Source organism: Pteropus vampyrus, unplaced genomic scaffold (genome assembly GCF_000151845.1).
Source record: "Pteropus vampyrus isolate Shadow unplaced genomic scaffold, Pvam_2.0 Scaffold984, whole genome shotgun sequence".
NCBI lineage: Eukaryota > Metazoa > Chordata > Mammalia > Chiroptera > Pteropodidae > Pteropus > Pteropus vampyrus.
In genome coordinates this window covers 149945-163983 of record NW_011889765.1, presented here as the reverse complement: position 1 = coordinate 163983, position 14039 = coordinate 149945, and the positions used below count along the sequence as shown (strand labels likewise).

The window sequence follows — 14039 nt, the reverse complement described above, 5'->3', positions numbered from 1 at the left end:
CACACTTTTGAGGCTTTTTCAACCCAAGAAGGCAAGTTGTAAAACACATTTTATTTGTAAAAACTCACCTAAGAAATACTGTGGGGGCAGCAGGGGCTGGAGGCTGAGGTGGGTCTTGTCTAGGCCCCCCTGACCAGAGAGTTTAGTTGTGTCAGCCCTGCGTATGTGGAGGGTGGTAGAGAGAGGGGCATTGGTGTCTGCCTCCCCCTACCCCTAATACTGATTAGAGCGTTTGGTCCTGGCTGGGCCAGGGTAAGAAGGGAGAACGAGACCAGGCCAGCATCTTCAATCCCAGCAGCTACGAACCCTTCACCTTGGTGAGCAACCTGTGGTGGGAATGGGGAGGAAAGAAAAACACAGAAAGCTGGGATGGGCTGGCAGGTGGCTGTCCTGAGCAAGCAAAGGCAATAGTGAGAGGCTGGTAGTCCTGGGGTTAGTAACAGAGCCCACGCAGAGAGAGCGGATCCCCTAGGTCAGAAAGCTACACGTGGACTAAATAAATACAACATCTTTATTTGGCATTAGGTATCCTGACATTTGTTCATTACAGTTCCTTAGAAAACAAACCAAAAAACCAGAACAAATTAATCAAAAATAAAGATCCAACGGCCCTATTTACACATGGCAAAGACAGCCCAGGCATCTCCCATGCACACGTGCGCGCGCGCGCACACACACACTCAGGAGACAGTTAAAGGGTTAATAAGCTTTGGGGAGTGCAGGGGGCAGGTTCCATATTTCAGCAACTTTAAGACACCCCCCCCCTCATGAAGTAAGGGTGCCTCATTTAGCCAGTGGGATAGCATGAATGTGGTTGGCAGCTTTATTTTTCCTCTCAGGATATCTCAGAAAATAACCCTGTATCTGGCAACTGACATTGTTTTAGATTTAATGAGATTCGGCCACTTCAGTGACCTCCCTCTCCCTGCTTTTCCTACACCCTGGATCATTAATTATCTGATTACACAAATCCCTAAACCACTAAAAATCAAATAGTCCCTGCTTCTGGAACAGGCTGATGCAAAAATCTCAGCTCTCTCGCCCCTTGCGCTCTCTCTGGGTGCTCACAAGAGGCCCATTTTCAAAGGTCTCAGCATCAGAGAAGCTGCCTGAGGGCCACGAAAACACTGAGCTGCTAACGTGATCCAGTGTGGTTGTAAGGGAAGAGAGAAGGCCTTGAGCTATGGGAAACAGAACCTCACAGGTGGGCATCAGTCATTGCTAAAGAGCTATAGGATTTTTGTCCAATTTGTCCTTACAAAGGTGGAGGGATTGCTGGGAGGTACTCTCCCAAGCATGAGAAACAGGACACCTGGCTGAGGGGGTGCAAGACAGAAATGCCTTGAATGACAATACCCCTAACCTGGTCCTCAAAGGGGTTAGAGGAAGTGGCTCTAAAAACCCCTCCAAGGGAGGTGGTGTTGGCCTACAAGGAAGGGTTCCTGTGATGCCCACCCAGCCCCATGACCCTCCGGAAGTCTCAATGACCTGGAAGAAAACTTCCTACCCAGAGGAACCAGGCCCCAGTGGCAACTTGGGTCCTGCAGATGCCCAACACCCTCCACCCAGTTCCCCTCCCTGTCTCCCCCCACCACTGCCAGCCCTCACTTCACCAGCACTGACTTTGGCAGAAAGGGCTGTGTGCTGAGGTCTCCACGGTGGGAAGACAGCTGTGATGGTGGCGGCTGCCCCGGAGGCTGCTGGTGAGTGCAGGGCCCGGAGGCAGAGGCAGAGGTGGAAGCGGAAGCTATGGCTTTGGCTGCACCTCGGGGAAGGCTGTAGAGGTAGACGGCACCGATGACCAGCCCAGCACCAAGGGCAAACAATGGGTCCACGTGGAAGCCAAAGAGGCGGATGGAGGCAACAGTGGACAGCACGATGGACAGGGAGGTAGCAAAGCCTTTGAGGATATTGTCGGCATACTTGACAACAACAGCCACGAGTAGCCCACCAAAGGCCTGGTTGAGCACCACACCCCAGACAGCAGGTGTGTATCCGAAAAAGAAGCCGTGGTGGGCCACAGCGGTGCCCTCAGCCCACCAGAGCCCCACCAGGCCCAGTGCCGTGCCGAAGAGGCCCAGCTGCAGGTTGCGCAGCCACACAGAGCCTGAGCTGCCTTTGAGGATCTTCTCAAAGTAGACACCTGCGAAGCCTGAAGAGAGACAGGAGGCCACGACAGCTGCTAGGCCCACCCCAGGGTTCTGATCCAGTGGCCGTGGGCCTCCACCACCAGCTTGCTGTGCCTGGACAATGGCGACGCCTGTGAAGAGGAGCAGCAGGGAGACCCACTGCAGCCGGGAAAGGCTGCGGTTCAGCATGAGCACAGAGAACAGGGCTGTGGTCAGGATCTTCAGCTGGTATGTCACCTGCGAGTGGCATGTAGAAGGCACTGAGGGCTGCCCTTGACCCCCAACATGTACACATGGGGGACAGCCCTCACTGTGGAGCCCCAGGCATAATAGGCAGACAGGGTGGAGTAGATGACAATAATAACAGCAAAAATCTCAAGCTACTGGCCACTCACTGAGACGCAGCTAAACAGCTCTGAGGTGCCTCCCAGAAGGTGTACAGGAGGTTGGTTGTGCAGAGAAATCCCAGGCCACACCCAGGCCCACATCCCAACCCCATTTCCTGGCTGTGTGATGTAGGAGAAAGCACCTGCCCTGTCTGAGCCCTAGACATTATGTGCTAGAAAATATGGCTGGTGTATGTGAAACACCTCATATAGTAAATTAATGAATAGACATCATGATGACAGAGGTCTTGATCAATACCTGTTGATACAAATGAGCCAACCACACGATAATGTCAGCAAATATGTACATAGCGCTTACTATGTGCCAGGTGTGGGTCTAAGCACTTCACCACATAAATTTGTTCATTTAATCCTCATGTATGAAGTAGGCACTATTATAATGTCCAATTTAAAGATGAGAAAACTAAGGCACAGAGAAGTTAAGTGACTTGCCCAATATCACACAGCTGAGAAGTAGCAGAGCTAGGATTTGAACCCAGGCAGCCTGGCCCCAGAATTCAAGCTCTTTAACCACTTCACAAGGCTGTCTGCAAATAGACTAAAACTTATCCATTGCCAACCAGGGGCTCTTCCCAGGTATTATATCTTTTAATTATCCCAGCATCCCAGTGAGTAGCTATTACCATTTCCATTCCCATTTCTCACAGATGAGGAAACAAAGGTCGAGGGAGTTCCAAGGTGACACAGCTCTTGCTCTCTGCAGCCCCCTCCATATCCTATATCCCCCATCCCAGCCAGTTCCTCCGGGGCCATGCTGGGCTTGGGGCTCACCTGGAAAGTGGCAGCAGGCAGGTTGGAGATGGCAACATACTGGAGGTTATTCTGCAAGGTGTAGATGAGAGAGGGCACTGCAAGCTTGAGTGTGTCCACATACTGTACCAGGACAGCCTCATGGAGGAAGAGGACCAGGTGCTTCACGTTACCTTCGTAGGGGGAGGAGAGCCCTTTTTAGCACCGACTACCAAAGATGGGGATTCTCTGAGGGCCGAGACTGGGCCTGATCTTGTGTCTCCCCAACCACATTCTGACCCCCTGAAGGCTAGAATGAGATCTATGCTCTCAATTTCTCTACAGTACAAGCACATCTCCAGTAGGCCTTTTGGATACTCATTGAATGGACACAGAAGTCCATTAACACTAGATCTAACACTGTGTCTGAGAATCACAGACCATATCTTACTCATCTTAGAGCCTACCTCCCTGGCATAAAGCCCCATTCAGGGCAAGCACTCAGTACACATTTGTACAATGAATTAATCAGCATCAACTAGGAGCTTGTGAAGTAGAAGCCCTAGGAGTGTGGGTGGAAAGCTGTTTACCCAAGGGGAAGTTTTAGACTTGAGTTGTAGACTTATCCTAGCTCCTTACTGCGAGCTGCCCAAGGGGCCATCTCTCACTTAGCTGAATCTTTCTGTCAGCCCTACACACACCAAGCAGTTGCCCCCACCACACGGAAGAACGCAGGCTTGACTATTAAGCACAAAGTCTAGTTGGGACCTGCTCCAATCAATAAATAAGAATACTTTCCTATATAATAAGGCCTTTGTAAAGCTCACCCCACTTTTTTGCAGTTCAGTGTCACTCCTCTGGGAAAACTCCATAACCACTGCACAAGATTATCACAGGAACTCCTGCTGATGCTCGCTCACAAAACCCTTCCTTTGCCCTTCATGGCATTAATCCCAGGAGTACTTATCAATGTCTAATCTTTTGCCCAAATTTTCTGGGCTCAGGGGTTTTGGTGTTCAAAAATTTCCAGGTGTTAGAAAAGTAGCATGGTATATATACCACATGTCTCACATAACATATCTCACATATATGGGGCTACACATAATCAAGTATATTCATATTCTCACCAAATGAGAAAAATAAACCCACAAATATACAGATAGCCCTACATCAGGTCAGGCCAAGTTTTACCATCAAACTAATTCAGGAAAAAGAAAATTGGGCAGTAGGAGGTTGAAATTGTAGATAAGAGATGAAAGCCTTGATTAAATCTGCAGCTGTTTGTTTCTAGCTAAAATAGTCCTATGAGAGCAAGATGCATGTCTGCACTGCTAACGTACCCACTTCCACAGTCAAAGAAGGGCCTGCCATGCAGTGTTCACTCAGAAGTATCTCGGAATCAATCAGGAACAGAGCAGGTGGGTCCCTCAACTGCTGCCTCCCAGGGCCCTCGAGCTAATGAGTGGGTAAGAATGTCTCATTCAATATAAGTGCCAAGGGCACAGCCACATACAATGCCTTTATAAAGGACTGGTCAACATGTTAAAGGCCTTCAGGGAGGTGTTTACATTAGTAGATAAATCCAACTTACAGGAAATACAGAGGACAGAAGAACATGTTAAATGATACTACAGGGAGGCTGTCAGCAAAACCCAGGTTACCCAAAGTCTATAAGACAAATGACCTGACTTCTTCAACAAATTAACTACAGAGAGAGAAAAAAAAGAGTTGGAGGGAAACCTAGGAGTTAACAGGCCCAGAAGACATCAACCAGTTACAAAACACTGACCTTGATATAAACTTGATTCAAACAAATTTTAAAAAACATTTATGACATTTGAGAAATCACTAAAAAATTTGGACATTAACTGGATATTTAATTATTTTATCAACTTTTAAAAATGTATGATTTTTAGTTACTGCAATTTTAAAATATATATATCAAAATATATATTCAAGATAATAAGGGATACAGCTGAAACTTATTGGATTTTGTTAATCAATGTCACCATAAATATAAATTAATTTTAAAAAGATAATAAGGAAGAATTTACTTCAAAATAATACTTCGTGTGCAACATTGAGCAGGTCCTCAAACAACACTGTTTCGTTCAACACTGCTGCATCATAATGTTGATGAGGTGCCTAGGAACTTAACTCGTTTGTATACATTAGCCTAGTGGTCCTCAATCTTTTTGGCACCAGGGACCAGTGCTCCTATGAGAATCTAATGCCTGATGATCTGAGGTGGCACCGAGGTGGTGATGCTATATCAGTCTGCAGCCTGGGAGCTGGGGAGCCCTGCATTAGCCTATGGTAAAATTGATTTCATTATATGTGGTTTCATTTAGTCACAGAACCTATTGATGACATTGAGGACTTACTGTACTTCAATATGATAAGGTGTGAGAGAGGTAGTAGGCAGACATATAGATTGGCAGTGAGTGGATAATCATGGATGGTGTTTAATGGCAGAGTGGCCATGAGTTGATAATTGTTGAATCTGGGTGATGGGTACATAAAGAGTTTACTACTTTTTTATTCTCTCTGATTTTGTGTTCTAAATTCTCCATAATAAAGTTCAAGAGAGTGCTCACTTTGGCAGCACATATAATAAAGATAAAGAGAAATGAATATATCATGAATATAGGGGTCATATGCTACTTATGAGTGCTCACTTTGGCAGCACATATAATAAAGATAAAGAGAAATGAATATATCATGAATATAGGGGTCATATGCTACTTATGGGCACAGACTGTCTCACTTGTACAGTCACCTCAGGCCAGTTCCCAGGGGTTGTGGAGTATAGTGTGGGTTCAGCTATTCATAGCTGGAGGGACAAGGCAGCTTAGCTGCACTTACACACTCCCCAGGCAATTTCACAGACACATGTGAGTGGGGTAAATGCATGCACACGCACATGCACACGCACACAAACACAGAGTCCCACCCACCAACTCCAGTGCAGCACCCCTCTGGCTCATACCCCTCTTCTGTGCGAACAGCAGCAGCAGGCAGGTGAGACCTTTGAGCACTTCGGCCATGACCACAGCAGTGGTAGCAAAGAAGCGGTCCCCAGGCAGTGTGCGGGTGTAGCGGATGCTGAGGATGAGGGAGGCATTCTGGACCACCAGCACGGCTAGGGATATGTATTTGAGGCGCCGGTGAGCTGTGGGGATGGAAGGAGCAAGGGGGAAGAAGGGGTCAGAAGCTGTTGGGGTACAGCCACATCACCACCCTCCCCTCTACTTTCTCGATCAGGATCCTCCTAACCATCGCTGCTTCCTCCTTCTGCCTGCCTATCCTGACCCAATGAGGGTCTGACTCCTCCCATTTCCACTGCCTCAGTCACAGGAAGAAGAGCCAGAAAGGGAGAAGTGGGTGTGGCCCATACCTGGAATGCTTGCTGAGGTGTCAGGAAATGGCTGGGGCAGGCCCTGGACACCCTCTCCCTCTACCCTGGACAGAATACCAACTACATTCTGAACATTTATTGAGTGCTTACTGTTTGCCTATCAATGGGCTAAGAGATTTATATGGATTACCTCGACAGACCTCTATATCGCTCTGATCTCTGAAGGAACTATAAGGATTCCCATTTTATGGAAGAGCAAACCAAAGATTTATCCAATGTTGCTTCTATTTAATGAGGGGCTGTCCCTCGTAAAGAATGATACCCCAATACAGGCAATGAAACCACCGTGTAAGGCATGTCCACTCCCTAAGAAAGTCTTTCTCCCATCTAAGAAATTATTTCATTCCCTTGCACTCAGAATGGTTTCTTCAACCCCTCCCTCCCATGATGACTGACTCCTCCTGACCCAAAATGATCTAACAAATATATTATTCCCATGCTGTCCTAAGGACTGAACTCCATACAGTTAATAGTTACTTCATCAAGAATAGTCTGGTTCCCTCAATGATATAAGGAGATATTACCCTACACTACGTATAGTCCAGTCCTCCAGCCACCGCATCTCTCTTTCTCCAGCCAAGGAATTATTCCTTGCTCTATTCACACAATGAACTCTACCAGCTACAAGAAAGGGTCCGGTACCCTCAGAACGTCCTTTCTCCTCCATATAAGGAAGGACCCACCCACTCAACATACAATGAGCTCTACCGCCATTAAGAGGGGCCCCAGCAGAACGGTCTTCTCCCCATATAGTGAAGGACATCCCTATCCTCAAAATGGACTCTCTAAGTCATATAAGGAAGGAACCGCCCCACCGTAACTCACAATAGCCCCTGTCCCTTTACAAGGAAGAAACCATCATCCTCAGGATAGCCTCTCTCTTCTATAAAGAACTCTTCTACCCTCAGAATACTCTTCCTTCTATAATGAGAAACTCTCCAACCCTTGGAATGGTCTCTTCCCCGCCCCCAACACACTCACAATGGTCTGTTCCGTCCTCCCCCCGACCCCCTGTCACACACACAGGTCGGTCCATACGGGATGCTCCCCCTCGCTTCAGTGAGGAACCTTCCTGACCCTCCAGCGATCCTTGACCCCTGCCACGCTGCCGACCTCTCAGCCACAGCCTGTCTCACCCGCACTCACGGTCCCAGCCTCCAACGACCCCGCGGATACCGTCCCTTGCCCAGCCGCCCCGGTGGAACCGCTAGACCCAACCGCTGCCATGTTGGCATCTGTCTGGCCCGTCCCCTCGGCAACAGGCTACTTCCGTATCCGTCACTTCCGCTTCCGGGATGAGGTGGGGCGAGGGAAGGGTTAATCAGAACACGGGCTTTTCTTGTCTGTTCATGGACACGGGTCATGACAGCGGCCTCGGGACTTACAAATTCCGTCAGGATAGGGAGACCGGGAACGCGGCCGATTCAGTCTCCCACTGTCCGTGCAGTCTCTTCAGCCCATTTCCATTACTAGACCCGCCCTCGTCTTCACCGACCCTGCTTTCCATTTCACCCGCCCACCCTGGTCTCCTTGGTTCGGTTGCCCCGCTTCAGTCTCTTTATTGGCACCATTTTCAGATGGCACCGCCCTTTCTGCATCAAAACTCCTAGCTCTTTCCTGGTTAGATTGAAGTTCCCCTTTTTTCCCGGCGAGGCCCCGGCACCTGGAGAGCCTGCAGACATTTGGGAGGAAAATGAGACTGAGGGGGCGGGGCAGGTGAGGGTCCGGCAGGTTAGCAGATAAAATTAGGGAAGTTTAGGATATACAAATGAAAAGGCACAGGAGAGTTCAGTTGAGACAGAAGGGAGGACAAGTGAGTCACTACTGAGGATGGAAAAGTGAGAAGGAACAGGTAAGCCAGCAGGTGAGAGGCTTACAGGTTAGCTTTTGAAAGCAGGGCAGGAGAGGGCACAGCTGAGGTCGGGACAAGTGAAACCAAAATAAAATAGGGCAGGTAAGTCAAAAGTTGAGAAAGGCGAGATGAGAGGGATGAGCGAGTAAGAAGACAAGGGAGAGATGAAAAGGAAGTAAAACTGGATATTAGAAATCAAGAAACGCCGGGAAGATTTCTGTCCAGATTCAATTCTGGCCCCACCCTTACCAGTGCCCTGAAAGGGCTTTTCTTCTTCCATGGGGAAGGGAATGACTTCCTCCCTAGGGTCGAGGAAATGGAGTTTTTTCTGACCCTGAGCTAGCCATCTTTAATTGGGCATATGTCCCAAACACCTTCAATGTCTATCTCCAATGGAGCCCTTCTACACATACTGGAAACTACATAAGAGCTGGGGGTGGGAGGAGTGGAAGCTGTCAACAGTTTTACTTTGTGGTCCTGCTTAAATGAACCCATAAGAGATCTTTAGGATGACACCGCAAGACTGAGGCTTCCTGAGAGCAGAGGTGAGATCCAGTCCATATCCTTCTTGGCTCAGCATGCAGTAGATGCTCCACAGATGCCTCACTGCAACTACAAATGGCCAGTCACTTGTGATTCTATTACATTTATTAAATAGTGGGTTTCCACACATGGCTTTTTAAATAATCCAGGCAAGGGGAGAAGGGAGAGGATGACACAGTTTGGAGCTCCCTTCCCCCAATACATAGGTATTTACATTTCAGCAACTGGACAATCCTGGCTCAGGAGGAGGCAGCAAGAATCCAAAAAAGGTGGAGGGGGAGGCCCCAGGAGAACAAACAACAAGACTTATTTCCCCCACCCCATCCCCCCAAAAAACCATCCACCCCATCCTCGTGGACTCTGGTGGTATCCATCTCCCATTCCTTCCCAAATCATGGAAGTAGGGTTCTCCTCACCAGAATAAGAGCACTTGGAATAACAAAGTAGGATCCCCTCACCAAAAGGAAAAAAAAATTGAATAATAAAATTGAAAAAAAAAATTAAAAAAAAAAAAAGCCCTGGGATAACAATAGGGCATTACCTCCCCCAGAATAAGCAACCCTGGGCTGAGGTAGGTAAGCAGCTTGACTGAATATGGGACCCTAGGCTAGAGGAAAGGGTCCTGTCACTAAAATGAGAGCTGCTGGGGTATTGGAAGGAAAGCACCCTTGCCCAAGTTAGAGCACTTGAACTAAGTTTGTGTGGTGGTAGCAGGAGGTGCCAGTGTAAGGGTTGTAACACATCAGAATAAGAGTCCTGGGGCTCAGAATAGAAATAACTTCAACCAAGTAAACATCCTTAGCAAAATGAGAAGGAAGTCCCCCCTCCAGAATAAGAAACCATAAATTCTGGGAGGAAGGCTCCTTAGTAGGATTGGGATGGGGACTGGGCAGACTTGGCTTATGTCTTCTGACCCCTGATCCCTAATCTGACCCTAGTAACACTGGATTTTAGATGACCTGTAAAACCAGGTCAACAGATGTCCTTCTATCCCTATCACGTGGCCATGGGATGGCTATCCCAACTAGGGCAACAGGGACCAGGCCATAGGGCTGGGACCCCCTTTAGGGGTATTGGGGGGTGCATCCTCGGCTGGTGTCTGCATCCAGGGGTCCAGCCGGATCTCCTCCAGTGAGGGTCGGGCAGAGGGTTTGGGGGCCAGGCACCGGCGGATTAGGGCACAACAGTCTGCAGGTCAGAAACACATAGGAGATTAGCAGTTAGTTGGAGGCACCAGTCCCTAGGAAGAATGGAGATCACTGGGCTAGGGCCAGTGAGGGCCTCACCTGCGGATACATGGGCAGGGAAGTGTAGCTTAGCTTCCAGAATCTCCTGGTCCCTCTCGAAGGGAATGTCCCCACACACCATGTCATAGAGAAGGATACCCAGTGACCAGACAGTGGCTGGGAGTGCATGGTACTGGTGATGAGAGATCCACTCCGGGGGGCTGTAAACCCTTGTCCCTGCACACAAGCCAGAGGTTAGACCACTCTCTAATAATACTCTTCTCCCACCCCCCCTCCCCAAGAAGTATGGTCCCCTCACCAGAATTAAGAGAACTCGCTATATGAGCAGGGTCCCCTCACCAAAACAGGAGCTCTTTAAATATAATAGCAGGGTCTCATGAACAGAATAAGAGCAGTTAAAATAACAACACAGTCCCCTCACAGAAGAAAAACACTTAGAAGTAACAGTAGGATCCCCTTACTAGAAAAAGAACACTCAGGATAACAGGATCTCCTCACCAGAATAAGAGCCCAGAATAAGGTCAAGGCACTGTGAGAAGATGAACTTTAACAGAGGGAAAGCTTGAGTCCCCAATATTAAAAATCAAGAACTTTATAAAGGTGCAATGTAGATCAAGGGTGACAGGACACCCAAACACTGGAGGTCAAAGGTCAAAAGACCATAAAGATAAAAGGTAAAAAATTTCCCCACTGAGATTTAGGGAAGCCTTACCATCAAAGTCAGTATAGGGTTCATCATGAAGCAGGGCACCGGAACCGAAATCAATGAGTTTGATACAGTCCCGGCGGAGGTCTATCAGGATGTTCTCATCCTTAATGTCACGATGGACAACTCCACGGGCATGGCAGTGCTGAACAGCTGCCACTACCTGGGCAAAGAGGCAGCGGCTTCGGCCTTCACCCAAAGGGCCCTGTTCTGTGATGTAGTCAAAGAGATCCTGGGCAGGCAAAGGCCGCTCAAGGACCAGCATGAAGCCCTCGGGTGTCTCAAACCAGTCAAGCAGGCGGATCACACCAGGGTGTCCACTGCCTCCACCCACCTTCCAAAGTAGTGCCACTTCCAGTGGGCATGTGACCGAGTCTGACTGTGGGGGGAAACGGAGAGAAAAAGGAACACAGAAATCAGGCCAATAGCTCTGAGGCTGACTTCTCACCTGAACTTAAATCATAGCCCCTTAGTCTATATGGCCTTGAACAAATCACTTCCTTCCCTGAGCCTCAGTTGCCTCATCTTAAGGGTCAAATTCACACACCCATTGGGAAAGTGATTTGAACCAAAAGCCTATGCACATCTGGCAGGTAATAGCTTAGTAAATATTTGAAGAACAAATAAAAGCGGTTCTTAATGAAATACACTATTTTGTAACATTTTATCTGTTTTGTTCACTGACATCTCCCAAGAGTTTGGAATAGTACCTTATGCACAGTAGGTGCTCAATAAATGTTTGTTAAATAGATAAAAGCACTTTACAGCATGGCGTTTGCCACAGAGTTAGCACTCAATAAATACTGTGTAATGGTTTGTTTTGTTCACTGACATAGCTCAAGCACTAGAACAGTGCCTGGTAACAGGGTAGGGCTCAATACACATGTGTTAAATAAGTGAAAGCAATTAGTAGAAAAGGACCTAAAAAAACCAAGCTCTCAAAAGATATTTTGCTAAGTGCCTAGAATTATGCCTGGCACATAGTAGGTGCTCAATATACTTTTGTTAAATAGCTAAAAATGAATAACTGTAAAGGAACAGGCACAAAGTAAGAACTCAATGTTATCAAGTGATATTTTGTCACTGTCACCAAGCATCTAGAACCATATTGAATGAAAGCGATTAGTGGGACTTGGAATACAGTAAGCTTTTTTGATGAAGCAAAGCCTGAGGCATACAGGTGATGCTCAACAAAAGGCATAAATGTTACTGGTCACAAATACCGCCCCATTCTAAAAGTCCCACGTGGGCACATGGGCTTCCAGATGCAGCCTTCCCGCCTGAGGTGGGGCCCTCTCCTGGCCACTCCACGGACTTGCACTGCTGCAGACAGGTTTTCTCACGGTGGTGAAAATTCCGCTACTGCGCAGGCGTAGGCTTCCCAGCTCCCGCTAGGGGGCGCTCCCGCCTCTACAACTGGCCCAGACCCACCCTGCCGTCCGTTAGCACGCTAAAGGCAGAAAGAAGTAGCCACCATCACCATGGCAACCGGTGACCTCTGCCCCCTTTTCCCCACCAGCATGCCCTGCGGGCAGCCCCTGAAGCAGCGTTTAGAGGGAGGACAAGAAAGGGGGGTTAGAGAGGAGAATCCAGGGCTCTAGAGGAACTGGGGTGAGTCAGAACTGTGTGGAGGTGTGGATGTTACCACAGGAGAGTAAACACGGGCTGGGAAGAGTGATCTCGCTGTTACAGGGCCCGGGGAGGCACACAAGCCGTAGAAAAGGGGGCAAGGGAACCCATCGTCAGCCATGGCGCCGCCAGGTCAAAAAGGTCTCCGAAGATACTCACCAGGGTGGACCAGCCCAGCACGCGATTCCGGGGGATCACTTTGATGGCCACCTGGAGAAGCGGGCTGGTGAGGGGGCCGGCAGATGACCCCCAGAACCCTCCCAATGCTGAGCCTCACTCTAGTCTTTGTGGCCCCAACCACACCACACGACGACCCCCCAAGGAGCCGGGGCTTCTCCCCGAACCGCAGGTCTCCGTGACCAAGTTCACCTCTCCCACCGCCCTCAGTCCTGGGCTCTCCCTTCTCAGGCTCTGGCTCCCGCACTCCAGGTCCTGATTTCCGAATTTCCTTACACCCTAAGCGCTCCATCTTCCCATAAAGACCCAGGATGCCCCAACTCTGTCCCGGGGTCCTGGTCCTCACGACTCCATACTGTACAAAATTCCCCAAATTTTAGGTCTGGGCCCCCACCTTCGAAGGCATATACACATCCCCTGGGTCCCAGGGTCTAGATTCCTCAGGAATTCCCGCTCCCCAGTCCCACTCCTTGGTCCTCCTGAATCCCTGCCCTTCCCCCACACGCCCACTTGAGTCGCCCCTCCCCCCAACTGGGGCACGTGCGCTCGAATGCCCCCAGCAAGCCTGGCCCTCGTTCTCAGGACTCTACCACACACACATTGTGGGCTTATTCCCGGTCAATCAGCAGCTCAGCCCCAAGCCTCCCGCCCTCGCCATACGCACACCTGACCCTCCCCAGACCCTCGTGGTGGATACCTGGAGTCGGTCTGTGACGCGATGTCCTGCGAAGACCGTGCCAAAGCCCCCCTTACCCAGGAGAGGGCCAAATCGGTACTCAGCTTCGAATGCTTCCCGATCCTTGCCTCCTACGCAGGAGGAGGCGAGGAAGTCAGGGTGGCCGCGTGCTGAGCCCCACCACGACCCCTACCCCCTCCCCCTACGCGCTGCCCTCCACCGCTTCAGCCCGCCCGGCCTGGTAGCTGAAGAGAAGCCTCGCTCACCTGGCGGCGGCGTTGGGGTCACGGGGGCTACCGCGAGCCCCTGAAAAGGCTTGCTCAACATGGAGGAGGCGCTGCGCAGATTGAGCCCACCGAGCCCGCAGGGCGTGGACGCCCGGGGCAGCGAGGCCGGGGAGCTAGGACTGGGGGGCGCCAGGGTGGAAGACAGGGAAATTGGTGGCCCAGAAGCGCCCACAAACGGTGCACCGATGAGATTCGCCGAGCGCGCCAGCCCCAACGCTACTGAGCCGGGGCACGCGCCT

The 14039-nt window shown here is 49.7% G+C and overlaps 2 protein-coding genes across 6 annotated transcripts; both read right to left on the bottom strand.

The window, feature by feature from the left end:
- Window positions 1-30: 30 nt before the first annotated feature.
- Window positions 31-9018, bottom strand: SLC35A2 (solute carrier family 35 member A2). Of its 5 annotated transcripts, none has more exons than XM_011386212.2 (5): window positions 7820-9018; window positions 6255-6437; window positions 3308-3459; window positions 1624-2366; window positions 31-326 (listed from the first exon to the last, which is right to left on the bottom strand). In XM_011386212.2, the coding sequence occupies exons 1-5, from the start codon at window positions 7908-7910 to the stop codon at window positions 299-301; spliced, it is 1197 nt and encodes a 398-aa protein (XP_011384514.1). In that variant the 5' UTR covers window positions 7911-9018; the 3' UTR covers window positions 31-298. The 5 variants fall into 5 exon arrangements, with proteins under 5 accessions (XP_011384514.1, XP_023382286.1, XP_023382285.1 ...); XM_023526518.1 differs by having other exon boundaries at window positions 7830-7929; XM_023526517.1 differs by lacking the exon at window positions 7820-9018 and adding an exon at window positions 7665-7813.
- A 147-nt stretch (window positions 9019-9165) lies between these two features.
- On the bottom strand, window positions 9166-14039 carry PIM2 (Pim-2 proto-oncogene, serine/threonine kinase). Its single transcript, XM_011386215.2, has 6 exons — window positions 13780-14039; window positions 13535-13644; window positions 12820-12870; window positions 11038-11410; window positions 10365-10541; window positions 9166-10266 (listed from the first exon to the last, which is right to left on the bottom strand). Exons 1-6 carry the CDS (start codon window positions 13838-13840, stop codon window positions 10103-10105), a joined length of 936 nt encoding a protein of 311 aa, XP_011384517.1. The 5' UTR covers window positions 13841-14039; the 3' UTR covers window positions 9166-10102.